Source organism: Strix uralensis, chromosome 2 (genome assembly GCF_047716275.1).
Source record: "Strix uralensis isolate ZFMK-TIS-50842 chromosome 2, bStrUra1, whole genome shotgun sequence".
Lineage (NCBI taxonomy): Eukaryota > Metazoa > Chordata > Aves > Strigiformes > Strigidae > Strix > Strix uralensis.
Genome location: NC_133973.1, coordinates 22,928,832 through 22,953,419, shown reverse-complemented (window position 1 = coordinate 22,953,419; position 24,588 = coordinate 22,928,832). Strand labels below are relative to the sequence as shown.

Sequence of the window (24,588 nt, the reverse complement as noted above, 5' to 3'; positions counted from 1 at the left end):
CAGTTCAAGTTGTGCCAATGCAAGGCCAGGGAAGAGAAAGCAGAAAGCTTGCAGTGCCTTGGAAATACCTGCACTCTCTTCTGCCATGACCCACCTGCCCTGCCTTCAGCCGGAACAGCGGGGTGACAGCGCCTAGCACAGCCTTGGTGACCTCCTTGTGCCAGGACGCTATTTCCCTCCCAAGCACTTAAAACTGGCAGAATATTGCAACACAAGAAAACATAACCACATTTCTTCTTCTCACCCGTCAGTTGCCAGCAAGGATGAGGGAGGATGTTAATTTTTCCTGTGACTCTGCAACAGTTCCCCATGCGACTTCTGGGATAATCCTCACCCTGCAGCCACCTGATGTCTGCACAATGTATGCTGCCGGTGACCAGGTATGGGGAGCACCTGGAGGTCTCATTTACCTACTCCAGCAATACACTTTTGCCCACCTCTGAATCCAAGAGTGGCTGTGCATGGCTAGCTGGGCAAGAATAAACTGGCTCTGAAGCTCCAACTGGGGAGCTGCTGCAAAGCTGCAGAGGGCTGACATGGTGAAAAGCACAGCAAAGTCCTTTTATGGACACCATTTTATACCTTTGATGTACCTTTAACTCATGACATGACACCCTCCCCAATTACTCCATTTGCTAGAGCATGCAACATGACAGCACAATGACAAAATGCAGCTGAAAATAAGCTAAATAAAATATGTGAAGGGCATCAAGGGCAGCATTCATCCTGCCTAATTCACAGGTGGGCTCCTCCTGACTGCAATTAAATAAGGAAGAATTTAGTAAGAGAAACACATTGCAAGATCTGGAAGCAGTAAATCCTTGTATCAGCAAAGTACTGTAATGTATATCCTGGAATATATCCTACATGTGACAGATCCCTATCTGTAAAGTGGGCCAACATCACTTTTACTTCTTCTATGCTTTTGTCACATCTCCCATGATCCCTTATGTGAACATAATGTTTGTGGCACAACGAAGCACCAAACTCAATGAGGACTGAGAACCAGTTTCTGATTTTTAGCTTATGGCCATACCAATGGGAATGGCAACCCTCAGGTGCAGCAGACTGGAAATGAAGGAGTTTTTAGGGGGTGGGGGGGAGTTAACTGTTTCATTATGTGCTGCTAAATATAAAAAAAAAGCCAAAAACCACTCACAAAAAAAAAAAACCCAACATAAAACTTGTTAACTTTTAAAAAATCTTCTGGCATATGAAGACAAATTAGTCTCAGCTAAAAAAACCTCACAAACCAAACTACATCTGCCATCCAAATATCCTGTTGGTAATGATTTTGTGCACTGAAATGTTACACATAATACTACTTCAATTTCTAAATCTGCATTTCCGATGAAAAAGTGCAAAATAAGGTTTAGCAAATTAGATATTACAGATTTTGCTACTGACTGCAGTTTTTGTTACATTAGACAAGCACATTACTTGCCTTAGCAGGCAGAAGAACAATGACTAAAGGCTGTTATTATGCCATAACGGCTACATTAAGATAACTGTAAAAATAATTGTAGATTCACAACATCAGTTCTGTGTAAACATTTTCAGAAACATTTCTGTATCTTTAATTTGGTTTGCAGTGTTACATGAAGAACAGGGCTTAAGTCAAGGAATATGGATTGACAAGAGTAAAGTCTTGCAAATTTAGAAATAATAGCACTGGCCTATTATGCTACATCTACATTAGCAAATATTTTAGGAACAGATCAAAGTGGCTGCTGCTGAGCTCCTCGCACTACTACATGTGGTTTGGGCAGTATACTGTGGCTTAGATGCAGTCTCATCTCCTATGCTGAAAAGTCTTCCCTCCATGTGTAATTTGAAGCTTCCTGATGGGAAGGTTTATTAGATGCACATGGGAAGTCCTTGCAGTGGATGGAGGCCATGCATGGAAATACTGAAGTCTAAACAAATTACACACCAAAGGACATTCTGAGTGCTTTTGAAGAAGAGACTGATGTTTAGTTCTACCTCTAAAGAATCTACTTTTTTGTCCCAAAACCACTCTGGGAACTGAGTTAGCACACGGTAAGTGGAAACCATCAGGGGACTCGCTTCAAAACTACATAGTAGTACTCTGATCTGAATCATTGCTGTAGATGCAGACTTGAAGAGATACCAAACCATTTGCAGCACATTTGTCTTTCTGAACTCTACTAGCACTTTTTTGTTATCACTTCTAAGAAGTTCAGGCTTTTTAGGTAACACTTCTAGAAAAATGTCATCTAGTAGTATTACACATCACTTGGTTAATTAAGCAGTATAATTTGCGGAAAAATTGTGCAGCAGTAGTTTGCTGTTGCTCATGATGCGACATAGAGATGCAGAAAAGAAATAGAAGTGGGTACAAAATCCTGCAGAATGTGTGCTTAAAAAATAAAGCCCTATTACTCAAATTTCTGTGACCAAGAAGATATATCAACAGAAGACTGCAAGAAACAGCTTCACTGCAGATACCTACCAAATATATCTGGATACTTATTCCCTCCCTGCCCCACATGGATTCCTCTATCACATTCAGTCAATCCCCAAGCAAACCTGGCTTCTCCATAAGGAGGTTTATCACATAGACACCTGCTGCTGGCTGCTTGCATCTTCTGCCAGCAGCAGTGAAAGACAGGATAAGCACCTGATTGATTCCAGTAAGAACTGGGAGAGAGTTAAGAAACAGTAAATTTTGTGTGTATGTGTTGCGTGCTTGAGGTTTCATATCCTTGTTTACCTTGGTCATTCTGCCACCTGAGTTCCTGACACTGTACTTGTAATCCCTGGAGCATATGCAGTACCTGCGTACCAGTATGGATATGACCGACTCCCCTGAAAGAGCTGGGAAGAGGGTGGATTTGATTGTACCAATCCTGCAGGTTGCAGCAGGGTTCACATGAAGTCAGACTCTTCCACTGGGCACCAAAGCAACCTCAGCAGGTGATGAGTCATCACAAGCCCTTCATATCTTCATAACTTTGTTTTGCTTCCACCAGTGCAAAAAGCTGTACCTGATGAGCTGTGGAGTGATTCTTTCAAATCCTGGGCAAGTCATCTGCCGAGTATCAGCTTTTCAGACTTGAGATGTATGGGACACAAAGGAAACACGCTTCGAAATATATGCAAGGACCTGCTCAGACTTACAGTTTTTCCTCATGGGGAAAATTTTCTACCAGCAACACGCAAGCATTGCTCAGCAGATGACACGGAGGAATAAATTTAAGCAGCTGAAGATGGTTCATTTGCACATCTCTGATTGCAGCTTACATCAGCACTGTTATAGCAATTGCTGTGAAAGCAGTGATGAAACATGACTACCAATCCTTTCAGGTCAGGGACAGCCCCGAAAAGAAGCAACCAAACTAGGGTGACAGAATATGTAAAATCTGGGGAAGTTAGAAGCTGGGCCTCTCGTGACCTTTCAGCATAAAGTAAAACATGGGCCAACACGTTTACTTGTGCTGCAGTCCCCTCTGCCTCCAAGCACCCAAGAGATTTTGCCTTAACAGACTTTTGATGGGCCAAAACCCTTGCCAGTATACCCACCTTGCTCAGCGGTGGGAGCCAGATAATATCCCAGAAGGGATAAGGACACAAGCACTGCTCAGAAGGTCCATATGATTTGATGCAATAGATAGAAAAGAGCTAGAGGCATGCAGGACTAAGCATGGCACAATCGCACAAGGTGGCAAGACTCTGTAGGGAGCACAAGCACACCAGACACCTGCTTACATTGTTCAAAATAAACAGGAAGATTCACAAGCTCTGTTCAGAAAAAAGCAAAAGCAGACAAGACAGGTTGAAAGCTACGCCTAGCATCAAAGCATATCATGGCTTGAAACCCATCAAGGCTGTTAATACTAAAGGTCAGTGTATTTAATTAGTCATAGGAATGTCTACCTATGAGCTATCGCCAGTGAAACATCAGCAATTATCTTTCATGTTTAAACAACCTTGCACAGTGTTTTACATAACAAGGTGTGTATCACCACTCAAGTTTAAATGGGACTATTACAATCAACCACTACAATAAGTACGCACTGCAAGGCAAGAATTTCCTGACAAGAGTTTCTATAGCAGCAGCAGATGCATAACTAGGATATTCGCCCCTTTCATGCTTTGTACCAGAACTAACATGAAGATTTCTGAAAAAGAGTAACTCTCTTTATGCAGTGATGGAAGATTAGGAATCACCCCCCTTCACTCCATCAGTATTTAAACCCAACAGAGAACTGGATAATTAGAGGTTTATTTTTTTTTATTTTTGTGTTGATAATAGCTGTCCTTAGTTAATTTCTAGATATATGTCAATATGGTGTTATGCTCCCTTTAATATGTGTGTGTGAGCTTGGTGATAGCATTTCTAGGGATGCATTAACCGGCCGTGATACCTTGTCCTTACTATATCCATAGGAAAAGATGTTTAAAAAAGGAAAAAGCTAAAATTGCATTAAATATATCTGATTTTTTCATTATCACTTCCTACCAGCTATCCCCACTTAGGCAAACCATGTTCAACTTATTTTAAAATACTTAATCACATTAGTGAATGATTCCTTGGGGATTTTAAAAAAAACCCAACAAGTCATTGCCATGAAGGACGTGTTGCCACTGTGTTAATTCCTGAATATGATGTATTGTATTAAACTTGTCTGGTAAGTTGGAGGAACAGGGGCTGGTAGATCCAGGAGATTACTGAAAACTAGAAGAACAAGTTAGTTCTGTGTAATTGCGGGCTGTTACACAGCAGTAGAAAAACCCCATACATATTGAATGCAGCATAGTCACCTCCACTGACAAGTTGCAGGAAGACTGAGATGTATATCGATTGTAAAGAACCCATTTTCCAGCTAGGGTAACATATTTCAGCAGCCTTATGCCATTAAAGAGAGTTATATTCCCACCAAATCAGTTTTCCAGTCCAGTTCATCACTTGGCATCATCAGCGTTTGTGCAAGGACCACCAACTGGGGCAGCTTAACCCATCTGGGAAGGAAGACGCTGAGGCCAGCAGTCTGGCCAAATCACTGCCTGCCAACCCTCCCCAACAGGCACCAGGGGGAAGTTACACAATTTGAATTTTAGAAGCCAAAGGAGGCCTATGGAAATCTAACCCTATAGCCCCACCGCTTTACATGCTCATTAAAAAATGTTTCTTATTTTCAGAACAGGGTTCACTTATGCAGTGAATTTAATGAAAGTCCCCTCCACACAGCTGCTTACACTAATGTTAATTAATGTTAGAGTTGTTAGTGTCCATGCTTTGCTTGTAATCCATTGATTTTGCTTAGCATTCTTATTTTTATAGAACTGTTCTGGGAGGGTTTTTGACAAACATCTTTTTGTGAAAATGCTCACTTGTCATAATCCAGTATTTTTCATGAAAAAATCTTGTATTTGAAATCTTGGAATATTTTTTGCCTTGAGAAAATAGTTTACTGCGTTAAAAACTGTTCTCTATGCCATACAGCCCTTCTGTTCCATTTCATGAAGTGATCAACACTAGTTCCTTCAGATAAACAATCCTGGATAGAAAAATACGTTTTGGTTTTTGGACATGATGTGTTTACATAATTGGCTTTCTCATGCTAGTCTGAAGACGTGGGGTTTTTTGCTGACAAACAGGGTTTGCTGTTGTCTGACAAAAACATGCCACAGTTGAAGATTTAAAATGATTAGTGGCATTGCAAAGGCAGCAATTTAAGTGGCATTTAACAAAACCACCAAACATCTTTAAGCCTCCCCTCTTATCCCTACACTAGAAACCCCCAAACCAAAGCTAACCCCAACTTACTACTGAAGACTGAAAACTGTGATTGCCTCAAACATTCATAACTAGCATTTACACAGATTACAGAATATAGAAAGACTCTAAGTGTTGCATTTGGTCTAATACCACTGTAACGAACAAATTAAAAAAATACCAACAGAAGCAGCAGTCAACACATGAAAAGAGCTTTGTACAAGAGTAATGGTTAAAGGTTCATAAATTCTGAATACCAGGTTTTCCTTTCAGTTAATTTTCCATAACTTTAGTGTACCAGAGAGTAGTCTTTTGATAGAAGCTTTTTCTCTTTTAATAGTGAATAAACTTTTATGAAGGAATTTACATTAAAAATTACTTACATTTTGAAGCAGAGAAGTATTTTTACACTCTTCTACAGGGATAATCACGTGCTACTACTACAAAAGAACTGGTCCAAGAATTTTTAGCATGAAATGATCTGAATACATAGCTTTTGTCTGATCATTCACATAGGTGATACTTTAACAGCAGGATCATTAATGTACTCCAGCTATCTTGCTCTACAGCCCAAGTAATCGCAAGATACACTCAGTAACTTCACCTACTTTCATCTTGCCAGCCAATTTCCTTCTGAGGTGGACTCAGGACTTTGGTGGAGGTGGTGGGTGGATCCCAGCAAACAGCCAAACACCCGCACAAGCTGCTTGCTCACTCCCCTCTCCTCCAGGATGGGGGGGAAATAGAAGTAAGGTGAAAGACTTGTGGATCGAGGTAATACTTAAACAGGGAAAGCAAAAGCTGCGTGTGCAAGCAAAGCAGAAATAGGAATTCATTCATGACTTCCCATCAGCAGGCAGATGTCCAGCCACTTCTTGGCAAGGGGTGAGTGGGGGCAGAGTAGGAAACCGAAAGCCTTCACACTGTGCAAGCACCCTTCAGCAACAGCAAAAACTGGTATTTTATCAACACCACTTTAGGCACAAACCCCCAACACTGCACCATAGGGCTGCTACGCACATTAACTCCATTCCAGCCGGACCCAGTACAGCAGGACAGCGAACTGCTTTCCCCAATCCCATTCTCCAGAGTAAGGAGAATAGAAAATAGACCAGTAGACCAGTTTCTTTGCTACAAAAGACTCAAGCAGACTACTGGAAAGTAGCAGAACAAGAAATTACTATGGGCAAAACACTACATTACAGCATTTGCAGCTTAGTTTCTTCAGTGTTTGCAGACGTACCTTTCTTCCTAAATGCACTGTATCTATTTTGTCATAAACCTCACACCCTGAGCAAAGACTGAATATTCAATGCATTAAATTTACATCATCCTATCATAGACTGTCCTTGTTCTATACCTTTAAATTGTGATTTGTGAGGCACAGTCAGAAGAAACAAGCAAGTTTAGGAGGAGTTCCCTCCTAGCTTTTAACAATGCTGAGGATTATCTTGGATTCAAATGGCATGGGTGCTTCAATTTTACTCCTCTCCTAATATTCTGAGAAATGATTGTCTTTGAACTTTAGAAGACAGTTTTCAGAACTAGTTCAATTAAACACTTAGATCTTTTTTCAGAGCTCAGAATAGCTTTGTAAATATGCAAAAATATCAGCTAAACTGAGACCTATTACTTCAACGACTACAAGTTCTTACATTTTCTCCTAATGCATTTTAGGCTTTAATTTTCCATGAATATCCAGGAGTTATTTATATTTACAGGGTACATATTGTACTCACAGGCATGAAAAATATAATTTGTCTCATCTAGTAAGTCATCATTAGCTTTTGTCTTTACCTTTCCATAAGCAGAATATTTTTAACATATTCAGCTGAAGTTATTTTTACCCAACAATTTATATAATTCTTTTTAATAAGACCAGTCATATGTCAGCCTATCACTATTACTGCAAACTACTTTCAGATAAAATAAAAATGAAAAAGCCTACATAAAGGAAACATTGCATGAAGAAAAAAATATTTCTCTCTATAAAGGCAAACATGATGAATTTATTATTTTTTTTTTTTAAATGCTCATGAAACTTTCAGAAAGATGATGTTTCTCTCCTCAAGAATTTGAATACAACTGTAATCTGGAAATCTAAAGAGAGTTAAAACACATTTGGCATAAACGACAGCTCTCCATTACAGCAAATAACCCACACTCTCAACCCCTTCAAAACACTTGCACCATATACTATGAGGTGTGAAAACACACCCATGTGCAGTCATTCTTAGCAAAAAAGTTCCCTTTACTTGTTAGGAAGAAGCCACTTACAGGGTCTGAGTTTCTTAAAAATCAGCCTAGCTAAGATATAATATATGAAAATATGTAAAACACTGCTTCATCTCTGTAGCAGTCCTCCAACAATGACAACATAACCAGTTTGGAAACATTAGTCAATGAGGAAAACCTTAAACACTGAATAATTAAATTCCTCAGAAAGTTAAAATTATGGAGCAGAAGAAAGATGGATCATAGACTTCAACATATCATTAACAGGCAGTTAAGAACCTTAAGTCGTGAAAAAAATGGGGAAACTAAAACTTCAAGATGCTTAAAACATCATTTGAAATCAGAAGTGTGACTGTCTGTGCATTATGCCCGAGTACCATACAACTGCTTATCTAGTCTGGTATCTTACCGTTTATAGAGCTGGTGTCCCTTTGTCAGAGGATTAGCTACACCACACTCCTGTCTTAGAGCACATGGTTAACAAACCCTTTACTAAACTGAATGAGCAAGACAAATTTCATAGGAGAAAAAAAAAAAACAAAAAAACCCACCAAACAGAAAGGTCAAACAGTTTTTCCACTAAAATCTGTTTTCCCGAAGTAGTCACCAAGCTGAAATGACCACGCCATTCTTCATCTGCAAAATAAATCTCAGGACAGCAAGGTTTGAATTGTGAAAGGAGGAGAAAACAGCAAGGAAATCAAAACTTACTGCCCATAGAATAGTCCAGTCTAGTGGATGCCTGCCTCTTATGGTAAGAATAACCTGGTCTGGGGAAGAACTTGAATTATTCAGTATAAAGAACCATTTCGCACACATGATGCAAGATAGAGGGAAGGTCAGCCTGAATCTTTAGCTGAACTGGCAGGTGAGGACGAACTTGAGTTCTCATTGACTCTTAGAGAGACCGTTGAGCAACAATTTCTGAGGCCAGTGCTCCCAAGAATTACCAGTACTCTTTCAGGTGATGGGGAAGTATGTATTTCTAAGTGTAGGAATATCAATCCTTACCAGTCCTTCACACCAGGAGAAGCTATCTTTAAAGAGAGTTCCTCCACAATGTCTAAATCTCTCTGGAGAGCTTTGTGCCCAGGGATACATCACCATGGACCACTTGACTTCTGTGACAGAGCTAAACTATCATATTTGACTGAAGAGTGCTGATTTGAGGTGCACCCAAGCAATGAAGCTCTGGAGCTCATGTGCCTCTCGGAACGTGTCTGAGGTTTCAACCACTCGTTGTTACAGGCAGCTACAAGCATCAACGCATAATGGTAAGGAGGAACCTTGGCTGAAGTCTTGCAATTTGAGTGTGACGCTAGGGAGAATGTGAAATGGCAGCAGCTGAATTCTTCTTCATAATCCATTAGAATACAAAGAGCAGGAGGAAGAAATTGGCTCTCCAGGGGTATTGCAAGGGAGAATTTTCCAGCCTTGCAAGACACACAGGAGCACACCCACTGTTAGAATGTAGAAGTGGACTCCAGAAAAGCTGTAATTATGCTTCCTATATTTACATGTTCATCTTGCAAATCTTGTACAGTCTGCTTTTATTAATCTATCCACACATAAAAGAAAAATGTGCGTAGGAAAATATTCTGCCAATCTCAGTCTGTTTCTGACCAAGACAAGTTCCTGATTTCAAGATGGAAAAAAATCTAATACTCTCCCCTCCAGTGTTAAGACTACTGTACAATCCTTTTCTAGTACAAGCAATGAAACCATGTATGCATTTGTTTTATCCTCCTCAGAGTTTATTTTGCATGTAATTTTACACAGTTTATACCTCACATCATACATTTATTCCTTCTCTTGAAAAAAAGGTTTGACACAGACACCTGCCTTGCATTACATTTTGAAACCTGGAACTGGTGCCAGTAAAAAAACAAACCACCCTATAAAACATATTAGATCAATACAGTGTAAATATAACATGTATTAGAAATTGCTCGTTATTTCACTACAAGGAAAACAATCTGGAAAAAAAAAAAGATAATCAGTTCCAGTTGCTAAAACAGTTCAGTGTATTTTCTTTAAAGTCTTAGTGTAATGGGAATGCTTTTATTAGCCCACTACCAAACAATGATCAAACTGGTGTAGAGGAAAATGAAGCATGATCCTAAACAGTACTATGGTACTCAACTGCAATATAAAATTCTCTGTCACACAGAACATAGCAGACTGGGGGTGTTCATAAAGTCATTTCAGCGTGAATTTTGCCAAAGACCGTTTTCCATCATGCTGCATTATTCCATCCCTTATTTTGCTTAAGAAGTAAGCCACAAGTAAGCATTCCAAGAAGTGTGAATAGATTTTCAGTGTTGGCACAACTATTCAGTAATTTACACAATGGTTCACATAGGAAACTGGGTAAAATTATGACTTGGAAATGGTCACGGACATCTTCCTCTTTGGCTACTTTAAAAGTTAGAAAATTCAGATTTGTACAAAAGACATTCATTTCAGAACCAATTCAAATATGTTTTTAAATAAATGGAACAAAATAAAGCATGTCTCGTTAATTTGGTATTAATTTTCCAGAATACTCTGCAATACATTTTCAAATATACAAAATCTTACTCTTTACAAAAAAGTTGTAGCTCATGAAAGAACTCACTTGAATAATCTTAGCAGCACTCCAATAATTAACTACCTTGATTTTATCGAAAAAACACCTTAGTTTGATCACTGTATTTTGAGACTGCTTCTTCATGAGAAGCAATGTTTCAAAAGTTATAAAAGTGCAAGAACATCATCATGTTCCAAGCTGAAAGGCAGCTTCTGGAAATAGTGAAATCAGTATTGCAAGGTCCTGACATTAGTGAAATAAATGCAATGGGAAGAATTACATTTTAAGTACATCTTCCAGTGTGGTATCATTGCAGTAAGAACAAAACACTCTTTTCACTGAACATTTTAGTCACCTAAATAAAATAGTTGTGTCATTTTTTTCAGCTGTAGCAAGTGAGATGCACAGACTAAGTGATTTGATTGGGAGCAAATAAGCAACACACACAATAGCATCAGCAGGTTACCAGTCAATCGGCCTGCTGGTTTTGCTGTTCAGCATTTTTGTGCAATTTTAATTAAATAAAAAAATGGCAAAGTACAATACCCTCAGAGGACCTTCTCATTCATTTGGATAAACATTTCTAATTCCATGTTGGACTTTATTGAAGAAGAGGAGCCTCAAATTAGGTCCCACACACCATTAAGGCTGCCTTTTAGCCAAAAACTTCAGTTTTATTTAAGCAAACTACTTACTTTTAGTAAGAACCATTAATATATAATGAACATTTGAATTCACTATCAAAATGAGGATTACAAGAAATTACAAACTTTGGAGCAGGATCACTCTTGTTATTCCTGATAAAATTCTGTAAACAACAATTTAATTGAGAAGACCTGCTGTTTTGCAACACCTTAAGTGTAATTTTGTACTACTAGAACTACAAAACCAACGTTTTCCTTTCTGCCTCTTTTGCAAAGTTTACTCAAAAGAGGTTCTAGGAAGTCAAGAGCTCTGCAATTATATGTGAATATTAATCTTACATTTTAAACACCTAATATTACTATACTCAGTTTCAGAAAGCTTCCTTAGAGCAAGTTTTGTTATACTTAGTACTAGTACAACATATCAGCACTTCTTCTATGACTTGCTTCTTCAAGTGATAGTTACAGAGAACTTCATTTTGGGATATCCATATTCTGAAGCACAATAGCCACTCTGCTTGGAATGTACACCTAGTAAAAATATGACAAGAACAAGAATAGCTGAAAAAAACATCAACCTCACAGGATACAATTTCTAAATCACGGTATATGAAAACACACATGTAAAATATTTTAACTGTTAAAAATCTGTCACATTTGAGCAATGTTGTGAGTCATACAAATCACATTTAAAGAGTGATTATCGACTGCATAGTCCCCAGCACTTGAATTACACAAGATAACCTAAAAGTTTAAAAGACAGCTTCATTGCAATCTCTCTTCTCTTTTTTAAAAAATCTTACCTTGATATATTTTAAAGTAGCTACCAGTAGAGGGCCTCATATGACTTACAATGACCAGTTTCAAAAACCCGAGGACATCTAGGTCAATAGACCGTACAATGATAAATGACAGAGTTTCGCAACACTCTTCTGCTGTGAATTAAAGTTGCCCCAAGGTCTATGATGTCATTTTATACAGGTAAATACCAGCAATATGACACAGCAATGTATTCTTCTCACTCTTGGCATCTATGGAATTTCAGTGCTTGAGCAATAAAATTCTCTCTCAAAACTAGACAGATTCAAAATTAACCATTAAATTACTGCATTTCTCTTACCCTTTTTTCCTGATTACCATGAAAAAACCCAAACGTATATAATCAGAAGACTCCTCATAGATCACAAAAGAACTTGTGGCAATATATTTTACATGACATTCCTTGAAGCAGAGTAGAGTCACAATCTGAAAACAGGACCGATATGTACTACCTACCAATTACCTTGATATATGGTACTCCATCAATTGTCAAGTGTATGAATGTGTTTGCTGAACAAGTCAATAAAAATACAATTATAAAAGGTAACACAAGATTGAAGATTATCGGCTTCATTCTGGCAACATCCTCTTTCAGACTATCCCTCATCCTTGTGGAATGTCTAATATTCTGCAATTTCAACTGCATTATCTGCTAACTAGAGTCTGATGGCACGAAAGACGTTCATAGTTTTAAAAACAGAATAAAACAATAAAACAAAAAGCTTTAGGAGAAGGAGAAAAAGTAAAAGAACAGCCGATCTTCATTGAACCAGACGGAGCTATGTCCAATGCTTCTTGAAAGGCAGCGAACATAATGATTTCCCCTAAGGTTTCAGTGATAAATAGCTTCTACAAATCTGTGCAGGAGAGGAAATACTTAACAAAGTCAACTAGCTCAGAACATATAGATAAAGGAGAGATTTTAAAATTGTGTATTGAGAAATTCAGTGTTCTGGGTTTGTATGATGAAGTGAGAAGGAACAAATAGAAATCATTTTTCTAAGGAAGAATGTGCAAAAAGTTACTTCAGTTAAGGGAACAAACCATTAATACAGGACACAGCAATTCTCACTTATATTCCAGTCAATAACACATCAGATCCTAGGAGGAGTAAATTAGCCCAGCTCCTTTAAAGTCAATTTACGTCAGCTCAGAATCTGAGTGCAGTGTGGAAGTATCCCACTCCTACCACTTCATTGCCAATCAGAATTTTAAAACTGGTTTTAAGCACAATTTCAGAACCTGTGCAAATGATTGTATTTAGACTGATAACAGATGTGTTTTCTGTTTGCCATGAAAAGATGCAACTGCCATCTTATTACTTTAGTCACGTATTTTTTTCCTTACCTGGGCAAATTAAACACACTTTTAGTGTTTTTTGCCTTGGTGGGCTTCTTGCTATATCATAGAAGAAGAGCCACATACAGCATTATTTCCTAATCAACTTATTTCATTGGCCAGTGTAACCACCTCTAAGGCTTAAATAAAACTGCAAGAAGCAACCAAACAATCAGGGCATGAACAATGAATAAATATTATTAAATACATTGATAATTATTAAATATGATTATTAATTATTCATTACACTGCTGTACAATTTTTTAAAAAGGAAAAATACTACACAAGTATTAGATAAATCTTGTTACAAATGTATCAGGATTATTCCTTTTCCCCAGCCCAATAGCCTTTCCAGAAATACTACAATGTACATGCTCTGGCTTCATTATTTGTTTAAACAGACAGAACACAAAACATTTGTGTATGGGAGAAGGGGGGAAAAATATGACCAATGAGGCTAGAAAGACTGCTTGCCTTTCCCGAGGTAAAGTGAAATCTGAAAGATTATCTGCCCAGGATCCCAGCAGGGTTTTCAGCTTTCTCAGCGCCTATTTCTCACTTCTGCTCCTTCCTCTTCTGACACCCTGAGTCCCAGAATTTCCTGAATCTTTCCACTCCAGTATTATTCCTTTTCCTTCAGCACCTCTCACCTGAACTACCACTCTTGTAGTAACATATCCTCATTAATTTAAACTTATTTTCTCTATCCTTTTCCTGAGTGTTCTTAGATGTACCGAGTAGACTGTGCTCCAACCATATGCTACAATTTGCCACCAAGTGGCATGATTAAAATAAGCCAGGCATCCATCACTGCCAGGGGAAGTTTAAATGCAAGGATCTCATTGTATGTTTGAGCCCAGACAGTTTCAAATATATAAAAATATGGATAATCCTTAGCTAAGAGCTAATTTATTAGTAACATTAAGCATATTTTAATTGATGTCTCTCTGGTTTAGATAAAGAACTCTGCTTGCATATAATAGTTTAATCCATTGTTTTGATTCATATCAAAACACATACATACAGGATTTAATATTATAGAAATAAGCGTGCAACAGCAAACAATAAAAGGCTCACATCCCCAGACTCTGAAACAACCATTCTTCTATTGTATTACTCAGTTCTGTCTTCCTTAAATGCTGAAAAAAATGGCCACTACAGTTCTTTTTATATTTCCTAGGTAAAGTACCATGGATTTTTTTTTTTGTCTCCTTTTTCTAAGTTATTTAGGTCCAAATTATAATAAACAATTTAAAAGAGAATTCCAACACAATGAAATGCATTAATGAAGATATTTGTTCTGACACATGATGATATATGTGACAAACTCCATTCCATTCAACTTGGTATCCAGCATAACCCTGGTCCTTTTCAGTCGGGCTGGTACTCAGCAAGTTGGTTTCTAGTATTTACGGATGCAGAATTTTTCTTTATTAATTTTTATGAAGTTTCTGTTGTCTAAATCCTCAAATTTATCAAGATGCGTCTGCATTGAACCTCTAACATTCAATTTATCAATGATTCACTCTAATTCAGTGTCATCTACGCATTTGCTGAGGGTAACATGTCTCATCATTCCAGTCACTGCTGAAGACTCCAAACAGTATCAGCCCCAGCAGCAAATTGTAGGACACTCTCCTTGATATCAGTTGACAGCTGGACACTGAGCCTCTGATTACTAAAACTGCAGCAGCCCAGCCAGTTTTTAACGCACCTAACAACCTTCTTATCCAGCCTGCACGTCCTCAGCTCCTATGTAAGAACGCTGTAGGAGACAAAGCTGAAAGTCTTACTGCATTAATTGTAGCAACCTCATGCACACAGCTAGAGTAATTTCACCACAGAAAGCAATCAGGTTGATCACACGTGTTTTGTCTGATTAACTCATCTCATATACCCCACTTGTCTGGATATGGATTCCGAGAGGAGGTGGTCCTTGACTTCTCAAGGGACTGAGGCGAGAGGCTGACTGGCCTACAGATCCCTCAGACTTCCTTTCCACTTTTACTACAGCCTTTGTTCAGTTGTCAGAAATGTCCCCCAGACTTACCATCTGATTTTTCACAGATGATAAGTCAGCAGCCTTGCAATAACATCACTGAAATCTTTCCAAACCTCTGTATCTCATTTATATATAGTGTCTTTAAGATGTCCCTAACCTATTGCTCTGCTACTGCTACTTTCTTTTTAACAGCATACCAGTACACAAAAGGGTCTGACAGCAGGCTTTGCCCTTGGAGTCTGAGGTAAAAAAAGGCACTGAATACTCCTGTACTGTCCATAATGCCCATCACAGGTTTGACTCCTACCTCTGTCAAAGGACTTGCATTTTTTCTTAAGCTGCTTCTCCTATTTGTATACTTCTAGAATCACCTTCTTAGATAATCACTCTTCATTAGAAGAATCTCTCTTCATTACCTCTAGCTAGTTTTTATATATATAGTACATGGGCTGAGATATGTATCTACCTATGGACAGATAAGTATCGTAAAAGTATACAGAGTTGTCCCAATTAAAACCATCATAGGAAACCTAGGCATTCATCAGTTAAAGACATTATCAGAGATAGGCAATTTCTGATGTTTTTCTGTACCCTAGGAGGAGGGTCTCAGAGGTTCATTCTTGTCTTCCCTCCTCCCTTTCATATACTGTTGCTGAATTATATACTTCCAATTACCAGCTTCAGTTCTAATGATCTCTGCTCTTCTAGCCTACTTCTTTCTGATCACAAGTTTTATCCCATTCATGTCTCCTTCACCACTTCACAAGGCTCACTTGATGAACGTGGACAGAAGTGAAAACCCAAAGTACAGAATACTGAAGAGAATACATTCATAGCTAACCAGTGTCTGGACTATCATTCAGTCAAATCGTCCTCTGAATCTCTCTTCTGTTTCAAGCTTTCTGTGTTCATCTTAAAAGCCCTTCTCAGCTCTTTCCTCTTCACCAGGCTCATCCATGTTGGAAAGGGCCTCAGGAGGCCCAAACTCCCTGCTGAAAGCAGGGTCAGCTATGAGGTCAGACCAGGTTACTCAGGACTTTAGCTGCCTCAATGAATTGGCCCCCTGCTTTCTACACCAATTGCTTACTTATCACCTCAGCTCCTCTAAGGCGTCATACAAACTCCACTATTTTAGGAAACCGTGAAGACATCTAAATCCACACATAGGAAGGCTCATGAGGCCTTTTCTGATGGGGAGGTGGAATATAGGGAAGGGAAAACATCAGATCTGTTTGGGACAGAGTTAGGGTGACTCAGCTGTAAATAAAAGTTTTTGACAAAGTTAATGTTTAAGCGTTTAGTCATCAAACTATCATTGAGAGTCTTTTTATTCTCAGTGGAGTACTCAGCAGGAATGAAGTGGGTAATTGTGGTTGACTTCACAGGCAGATGTGCTAACAGAGAGGGTGATGGAGGATAGGAATGTTGTTTATAAGTCAAATACATACAAAACTGGCTTCTGCTATCACCTCTGACCTTTTTATACTGCATGTCCATTTGAACTGTGAGGCAGTTACACAGTTTCAAACTAGAGAAATCTCACACAGATCAAGGCTTCTGGCACTGAAATAGTATAGCCATTCTAATACAGAGACAAACCCCCATTTTTTACAATCAACCTGTTTTCCACCAACATACATGGTGTTATATCAAGATCATAGTTCATTCGTGTAGGCTATCTCACAAAAAGGGAAAAAACTACTACTGCTACTTGCCAGGAAGATAAGAGACTTTTCAGCCATAAAAATGCTTATTCCTTATACTTTTTTTCCCTGTAAATATCCAGATCATTTCAAGAAACAAGAAATTAGAAAAGCTAAGAACACAGGAGTACCAAATACAGGAAGCACTTGCGAACAACAGCAGCTATAAGCAGAAATCTCACCTTACATATTTTGGGAGAGAACTGCAATACACAACAATCTCCAAAAGTATCTAAAAACCAACAAACAAGAAGTTCTCCAAATGACAACTGCTAATTTCAGATCTGTCAGACTAGATTCAGTACCAGGTGCAAGCACAATTGAAATTGGCTGGAACTGCAATGAACTACTCTTCATCCCACATTCAGGGTTGGAAAACACCAAGTCCTAAAAATCATTTCAAGGTCATTTTACAACAGATGGGAGAATTACTAGAACTCAGAGCTAGATCAGGCACTGCAGAAAAATATTTGATACCGCATATTGCAGCTGGCAGATGCAGAAGGCAATGTCACAAGAGTCTGTGCCAACATTATCCCAAACTTTTAATTAAAATGAGGGCTTTAGACAATCTCATGTCTCTCTATCACTACTAATTGTCAGACACTGACACTATTCTGAGAATATAATTAACCATCAATGAATAAAATACACGATAGCTTTTACTTTCTGACTATAATTTCTTATACAAAACCTCAGACATTTAGGTTTCATTTTGCTAGATATTGCATATGACAAAGAAGGTATGCTTAAAATAACGTGAAGTTCTGCCTTCCAAATTGTTCTTCAATTTACAGCTGTACAGCATGAACAAGCACTCTTGCTTCGTTTATGCAAAAAAAGTCCATATACTGCACAGGCTTTATCCCAAAATTTCTCTATTATCTTCTGCACTCTTTTTTCAGGTTAAGAAAGAGTACTTTAAAAAGACAACAAAAATGCCTAGCAAGCACAAACAAGTAGACTAAAAATAAGATAGGATGAAAGAAAATGACCAACAGAATAAATCTCAAATCATTACACTCGCTTGTGGTTTTAAGAAGTCAAATGATCAATAAATACAAGAAAATTAAGTCTTAATCATCAAGAGGAAAAATAATAAAAGACCTTGCTGGTATTAAAGTCTTGCTGATTCCCCCAGTTAAAACAGTTAATTTTCTAACTACAAACATTCTTTCACATACTCTGTATATCTGTGCATGTCAGGGGAGAAAACAGTTAAAGACTACATCAGTCCCTTAAAATTCAATACATAAATCCTTATCATGAAGTTATTCAAATGAATATTTTCAAAGCTAAGGTCACTAAAAGCTTTTAGATCATTTCAGTCTATGTGAGTATTTTGTCAACAGACTCAAGGAAGCAGGAAGTTGCACTTTAACACTGAATAGTATACATTAAGGTCAAGGTTAAAAACCCAACCTAGCAACAAGGATATTCTTAAAATAAACTATATAATTTCAGTTTCATTTAATGTGAAAAGATAATATCAGTGGATGACAAAAATAGAGAATCAGAAAAAAGTACTGGGGAAGGGGGAAAGGAATACTTTGACACCTATCTATTTTTTAACTAACTGGAAAGAACTACAGAAAAAATAAATCTATAAAAGCTGAAATATGTTAAACAATTACATTTCTCAATAAACTGCATACTACTTTGCCAATAACACAAAATACTCTGCAATATTCCATTTAGCCTGCTTATTACTCAGTTCTGTTGGTGCATGAAGTATTAAAGTATAAACCCCACTGTTTTCATATAAATCCTAGCTTTTGGTGTGATACAAAAATATTAAAGTTATAGGACACACACTGATACCTTGTTCCACTTTACAGTAAAATTTAGTCAAGTTGGATGCCTTAGAAAAGACTGAGAAAAATTTAGAGTGATGAGTGTTATTAAAAATGGTTCTTTTTCTCCCTGCCCCTCCAAATCTAAGTTTCACATCCAAATACAACAATCAAGGTATCAACAAATTACTTCATACATAGAGGGGCACTAGGATCAGACAAGAGTTGAAATGTGTGTGCAGCACTTAGATTTCATCTTGCAAAGAGATGATAAAACGTAAGCAAAACTAAAAGTTTATAGAAGCATTGAAAAAGCACACAAGTTCTACAAAACATACCTCAAAAAAGACTATTGGGAGAATACCACAGTGGAGACTTTAACAGAAATAAATCTGTGGTAAAAAGAGTCTATTTTTACAATGACAAAGTGGTTAACAGTTTGTTATTAGCAAGTTTGATTAAGTGGAAAGTTATGTACATTTCATATATTTATTAACAATCCAGAACAGAGCAAGCAATGAAACGGAAAAATTAGATTATAATAATTATTTAAATCAGTCATATTACAAAGGACATTTTTTGTGCATTTTTCTATGGAGTTTTCAAGGTGTGTCTGATGATTTTGAAATCTGACCCTTTACAGCACAAACAACAAACTGGAATCATCATCTGTTCATCAACAAAATTTTACAGGAAATGCCTAGCAGTGCTTACAAAGCTTCCTCTTCATCCAGGGTTCTTTGCTCCAGGAATTTCGTATCACCCTTCTTCTCATTTTGCATTGTCACTTTGAATATTTCTTTTATTAGGTGATGTTTCTAGAATGAATCATGTCACATCTAATCTTCTATTTTTGTAACACATTTGTGCGCTATTTAAGCTTGACTCAAGTAGCAGAATTATTGCATGTGATTTAATTTTGTCACAGTCCTCTGGGCATGTTTTGCTGACAATGCTTACTTGCACACCTTAAGGAGGTGCGTCTGTCATTAAAAAAATATTTATTTGAAGTTTGTGGAGAAGCAACTAAAATTTTTGAAACAAGAAATGTAAGTGTCACGCATTATGTAAAGAGAGTAAGATAACTGTTAAACAGCAGGAAAAGAACCTTTGAGTTTATCGGGGTGGCATCATACGTTTTTTGAAAAGAAATTTGAGGGGGACACTTCTACTTTGACTTTAGAAACTGCAACTAAAACTAAAGCAACTCCCAAGGATGACTGATTACTCAAGAACTGGGGTGCAAATTGCTATTTAAAACAAAACATTGCTGTTTTATTGTAAAATAGCAGCTGGAGGTATCTACTGTAACTTCTGTTCTTTCTCACTTGGAGATCTATCTTGCTGAATTTAGTCAGGTTTTCCAGATCTTTTTCCCCAATTACTTTTACTTGGTGTCCTTTTACTAGCATTTTACCTCTATGTGGTGCCTGAGGCATCTTCTGGGGTGTTGGCTGAAGGTGGTCTGTGAATTGGATTGCTGAAGGACATAAAAGAAAGTTAACGTGACCCACGCTGCTGGGTTTCTTTCTGACCCATTGCCATGCCACAGTTTATGCTGCAAAAGTGCATTTGCTGCTTTGCTTGTCACATGCCTTATCTTCCACATGCTTCTAGCAAATTGCATCTTCACATTTTGTCGCATTTTTTTCTGTCTTGAATGACTTGCACTCACCATCTAAGAGTCTAAATGTGAAATACACATTCCAAATTACAGTTAATTGGCTTGCATAAGTTAAGTTAGTGGTAGATAATTAAGACACTCTCCAATCACCAAAGCAAGGTATTTGAATTGGACACACAAAGCAAGAATTCTGGAAGCATTAATTTGCTACATAACCTTCAGGAATGACATCTTAGAGCCTTAGTTTCTTTGTGTGCAAATAAGCATAGATACTTACCCACACTACTGTCACATACAGATATTTTAAAAAAGAAAGTGTTCCCAAGATCCTTTATGTCAAGCATGATGAAAGCACAAGAATTCTTTCATGTAATGAAACTATTTTAAAACAAGAGAAATGCCAATACCCTGAGTACAATGAAATAGGGTGAGTGTGAGAGAAAGAGGGAGAGAGATTAAAAGTGACAATAATTCTCAGGAGCTCAGATCTCATGAGAGATGTTAAGATGAGAGACTAGAAATTGGTATCTCCATTCTGTGATGGAAGAGGAGTGGCCCACACAAATCAGTGCAGATACTCCATTTTTGTAGCCTGTTAAGTTTACAAACATAACTTATTTACAGGTGTTTATTTGTATAAATATACCTATGCAGAGAGATACACACCTCCTCACCCATGTGTATGTTTTAGATATGAAAATCTAATCAGCAATATAAGCATTCTCAGAACTTTTTCAGTGAAGTCTGCCTTAATTCATGGCCTTTTTTGAATCTTATTCTGTTGTGCTTGTGAACATATACACACATATACATAAGTGAGTACATACATAAAGAATGGGAAAAAAGACATTTTAAAATTGTTAATTGTGGTAAGTGATTATGATTTCAAGAGTAATTAAGAAAGGTAGAATTTTTATTAGCCACCATCTCAGCTAACAGAAATTGTATGCAAGGATATGCCTCCCACTTCATCTGAAATGATTTGTGGGAAAGTCTTTATCCATTATTCATATCACTTTAGGACTGTAAAGTCTTGAAATTCTTAATGTGAACAGAGAAGGTCTGTTCCGTTTTGCAAAGTTTTTCTGTAAACTGAGAAGAAAGCCAGTTGGCAAACACATGATTTGCTCTAATTCATGTTTGTGGAGTTAAGCAAATGATTTTAAGAAAGCAATGCAAGATTCAGTTTCTACAGAGCTTTAAATCACAAAGCAAGCATGAAGATGGGAGGTTTTCGGACATGAAAATAAAGCAAATGGTACTAAAAATGACAATTCAGAAGCACATTAGAAAGTCTTCATGCATGTTGGCAAGGAATGTTGTGTGCCAGACTCTGTAAGAGTGCATGCAAATTTAAATGCAGTATGAAAAGAGAAAAATCAGTTAACATTGTAAGTCATAATCAAATCATTGTCTTCTCTACTGTACTCATCCAAAGGCTAATTTTAGAAAGTAAATTAACCTTCCCCCAAATACTCCCAGAATAGACTCCATATTTGTCCAAAGAATTTTAGAAGTAATTCAGATGAAAGTAGAATGAAAAAAAAATATCTTACTTACCATAAGTGAATTAGGTCGATAATTGTGAGGATATTCTTCAGAGAAGTACTCTGTACTGTGGTCCAGCCTTTGATGCCCTCCATATTCTGCAGCATCAGAATCCAGAAGAATTTCATACTTAAAAATGACTATTAAGGAACTATGCCAAATTACTGTTAAACGGGAAATAAATCAAAGCAAAAAACTTAGAACTGCTGCAACATAATTCATTCTAATATACTCAATATAAAGCAAAAATAATAATAATTAAAAAAATCTAAGGAAAAATTAAGAGTGGAAAAATATGAAGAACATATAGAAGCTGTATGACATTTTTGTCTTGAAAATTTCATCTTAGCACAGTGACTCCTAGTAAAGAAAGTACCTTCCAGTCTCTTCTGGAATCTTCCATGAATGATAAATTTATAGCATTACAGTAGATATGCACAGCACTTTGTGATGAGCTAGACTAAAACTGTAGCACTAAACTAAATGAGTGGATTTGAATTGCATTTAAGAAGTTACATAATTGTGACCATCAAAATCAATCGGTGTTTAGCGATACTTTACAGTCTGTCAGAATGTGATCAAGTGTTAATGAGAAAAGCATGTAATTTTACAGAAGAAAACCCCACAACTCCTCTGAGAGTTTTTCAGAAAAGAGTTTGAATTATTATAGCACAGAGGAACAAAAGAAGGCTTGTATTTAATAGAAGAGACAGAATCCTTTTAAGAGACAAACATTCTGACTGCAGTTGTTAAAATGTGGTGAGTTATTTAACAAAGTGTAATGACTTGGAATACCTGTACAGATACTTAAAAGGATTCAAACAGATTTAGCAAAATATAAAAGATAAAGTTGAAAGAAGAAAATCAGAAAATGTAAGGAATTAAATGGGGAAATAAAGAGCTAACGCATATTCAAAAGCCAATTTCTTCTTATTTGGGACAACAAGAAATAGAATGTTTTAATTTTATGATTACTTCACTACCTTTGAATTTCTTGTTTGGACATAATTAAAACATCATTTTCCCTCCTGAAGTTACAACAGAAAGCCTCAATTTTCAATCCCCACTACCAAAACAGAGAGGGAAATAATAGTGCTCTATAATCCACAGTCTGCTTCCTTAATTTTAAACCATGGCAGAATCTTAATTTGCTAGAGTTTGTATTTAACAGGATTAGGGAAGAGCGAGGCAACACTCTTTCAAATCAGTGGTTCTTAAACTGCTCTTGGGCTTCTGTGTTTGCTCAACCTTTTGAAAATGGGCCTGCTCAAAAATCCAGGGATTTTCATATTAACAGAACTGTTTTTATTTAAGTCTTTTTACACTACTCTCTATCAGATGAGTTTAGGAAATTTCCCAACTGCCAGTCTTACAGATTTAAATCTCTAGCAACAAGAAAGACTGAAGCATGACATAACAGTAAAAGTAGCCTGAAGTAAAAGTAACTGCAAATTTACTCTCAGATATTTCAGTTGAGAAGATTGCACAGGTTTTGCTGACAGAAGGCAAAGAAAAATAGATGCACATGCAGAAAAAAGCAAACCTGTCAATCAAATTTGGTAGCTGTCAAGCTACCAAATCAGTAATGTTAAGTAGTCCCTTCCCCGCAAGTATTTGCAGCTAAATTAGAGAAAGGACCAGAACCGCCAAGTTAGTTTTGACTTCTAGAGGGCAGGTGCCCAAAGGGAGAAATAGCAGATCACCACATTCTCTGGCAAAATCTTTGTGTTTGTTACCTTTTTTTTTTTTAAAAAAAAGTTAGATAAACTATACTTTGCCAGATTTAGTCCTTAATGCCTTATATGTGCACTACATACACACCTCCCCCCCCCCCCTTTATTTTATAAATACATTCAAATTACCAATCATTTGTTTTCATGTACAACATACAAAAATACAAACTACAACTTCTAGTTGCTCTCTCCAGTTCCCTTTCAAACCCAGCATCAGCAATGGCTGCTACTATTCCACTGTATATTTTATTACCATGGCAGGGGCATGTGTCCCTCAAGCATTTCAGTCTTTGCTTCTGTGATCTACACTGTATATTAAATTTAATAATTTATCGGTGTTGCTGAAAGCCCTTGACATCTCTAATGATTCCTTTAAAACTCTTTACAACAAATACAATTGTTACAGCTAAGATAATTTTAAACCAATTTATCCCATTTCCTTAATCCAGATTATAAATTATGTCTAGCAGTGCTCTCTAGCCACACAAAGTTATCACCACTGACTCTCCATTCCTTGCAACATAGCATATTTGGCATAAATACTGTTAACCAGATCCTGAATAATGGGATCAAAAAGAATTTTAAGATTTTCACAAGGAAGTTATTTCTCAGGGAAAAATAAGTAGTTTGGTAAACATGCTCATTTGCCTTCCAATTTAAACCTCACAGAAAAGCCACTTTTCACATTTCAGAATTTTACAAGCATCTAGGTTTTTGAAGATTACTTTCACCAAAACGTTATACAACAGTTGTGCATTTTAATTAAGCACATAATAGAAGTATTTTCTTTTGCAGTGGGATCTCTTTTGTTTCAGCAACAGAGTGCTGGAAATATTAACC

General features: G+C 37.1%; 1 protein-coding gene across 3 annotated transcripts in view; it reads right to left on the bottom strand.

Moving 5' to 3' along the window:
• Nucleotides 1-9,707: 9,707 nt before the first annotated feature.
• GBE1 (1,4-alpha-glucan branching enzyme 1) overlaps nucleotides 9,708-24,588 on the bottom strand; it is a 171,212-nt gene continuing 156,331 nt past the window's right edge. Inside the window, exons 15-17 of one of the 3 annotated variants that reach the window (XM_074857885.1) lie at nucleotides 22,028-22,147; nucleotides 20,261-20,323; nucleotides 9,708-11,719 (exon numbers count right to left, since the gene is read on the bottom strand). In XM_074857885.1, coding sequence (XP_074713986.1) covers nucleotides 11,663-11,719; nucleotides 20,261-20,323; nucleotides 22,028-22,147 — 240 coding nt within the window. In that variant the 3' untranslated portion in view covers nucleotides 9,708-11,662. Of the gene's footprint in view, nucleotides 11,720-20,260; nucleotides 20,324-20,358; nucleotides 20,530-22,027; nucleotides 22,148-24,588 lie in introns of those variants that run through there. The other 2 variants (XM_074857890.1, XM_074857899.1) reach the window with 2 other exon arrangements.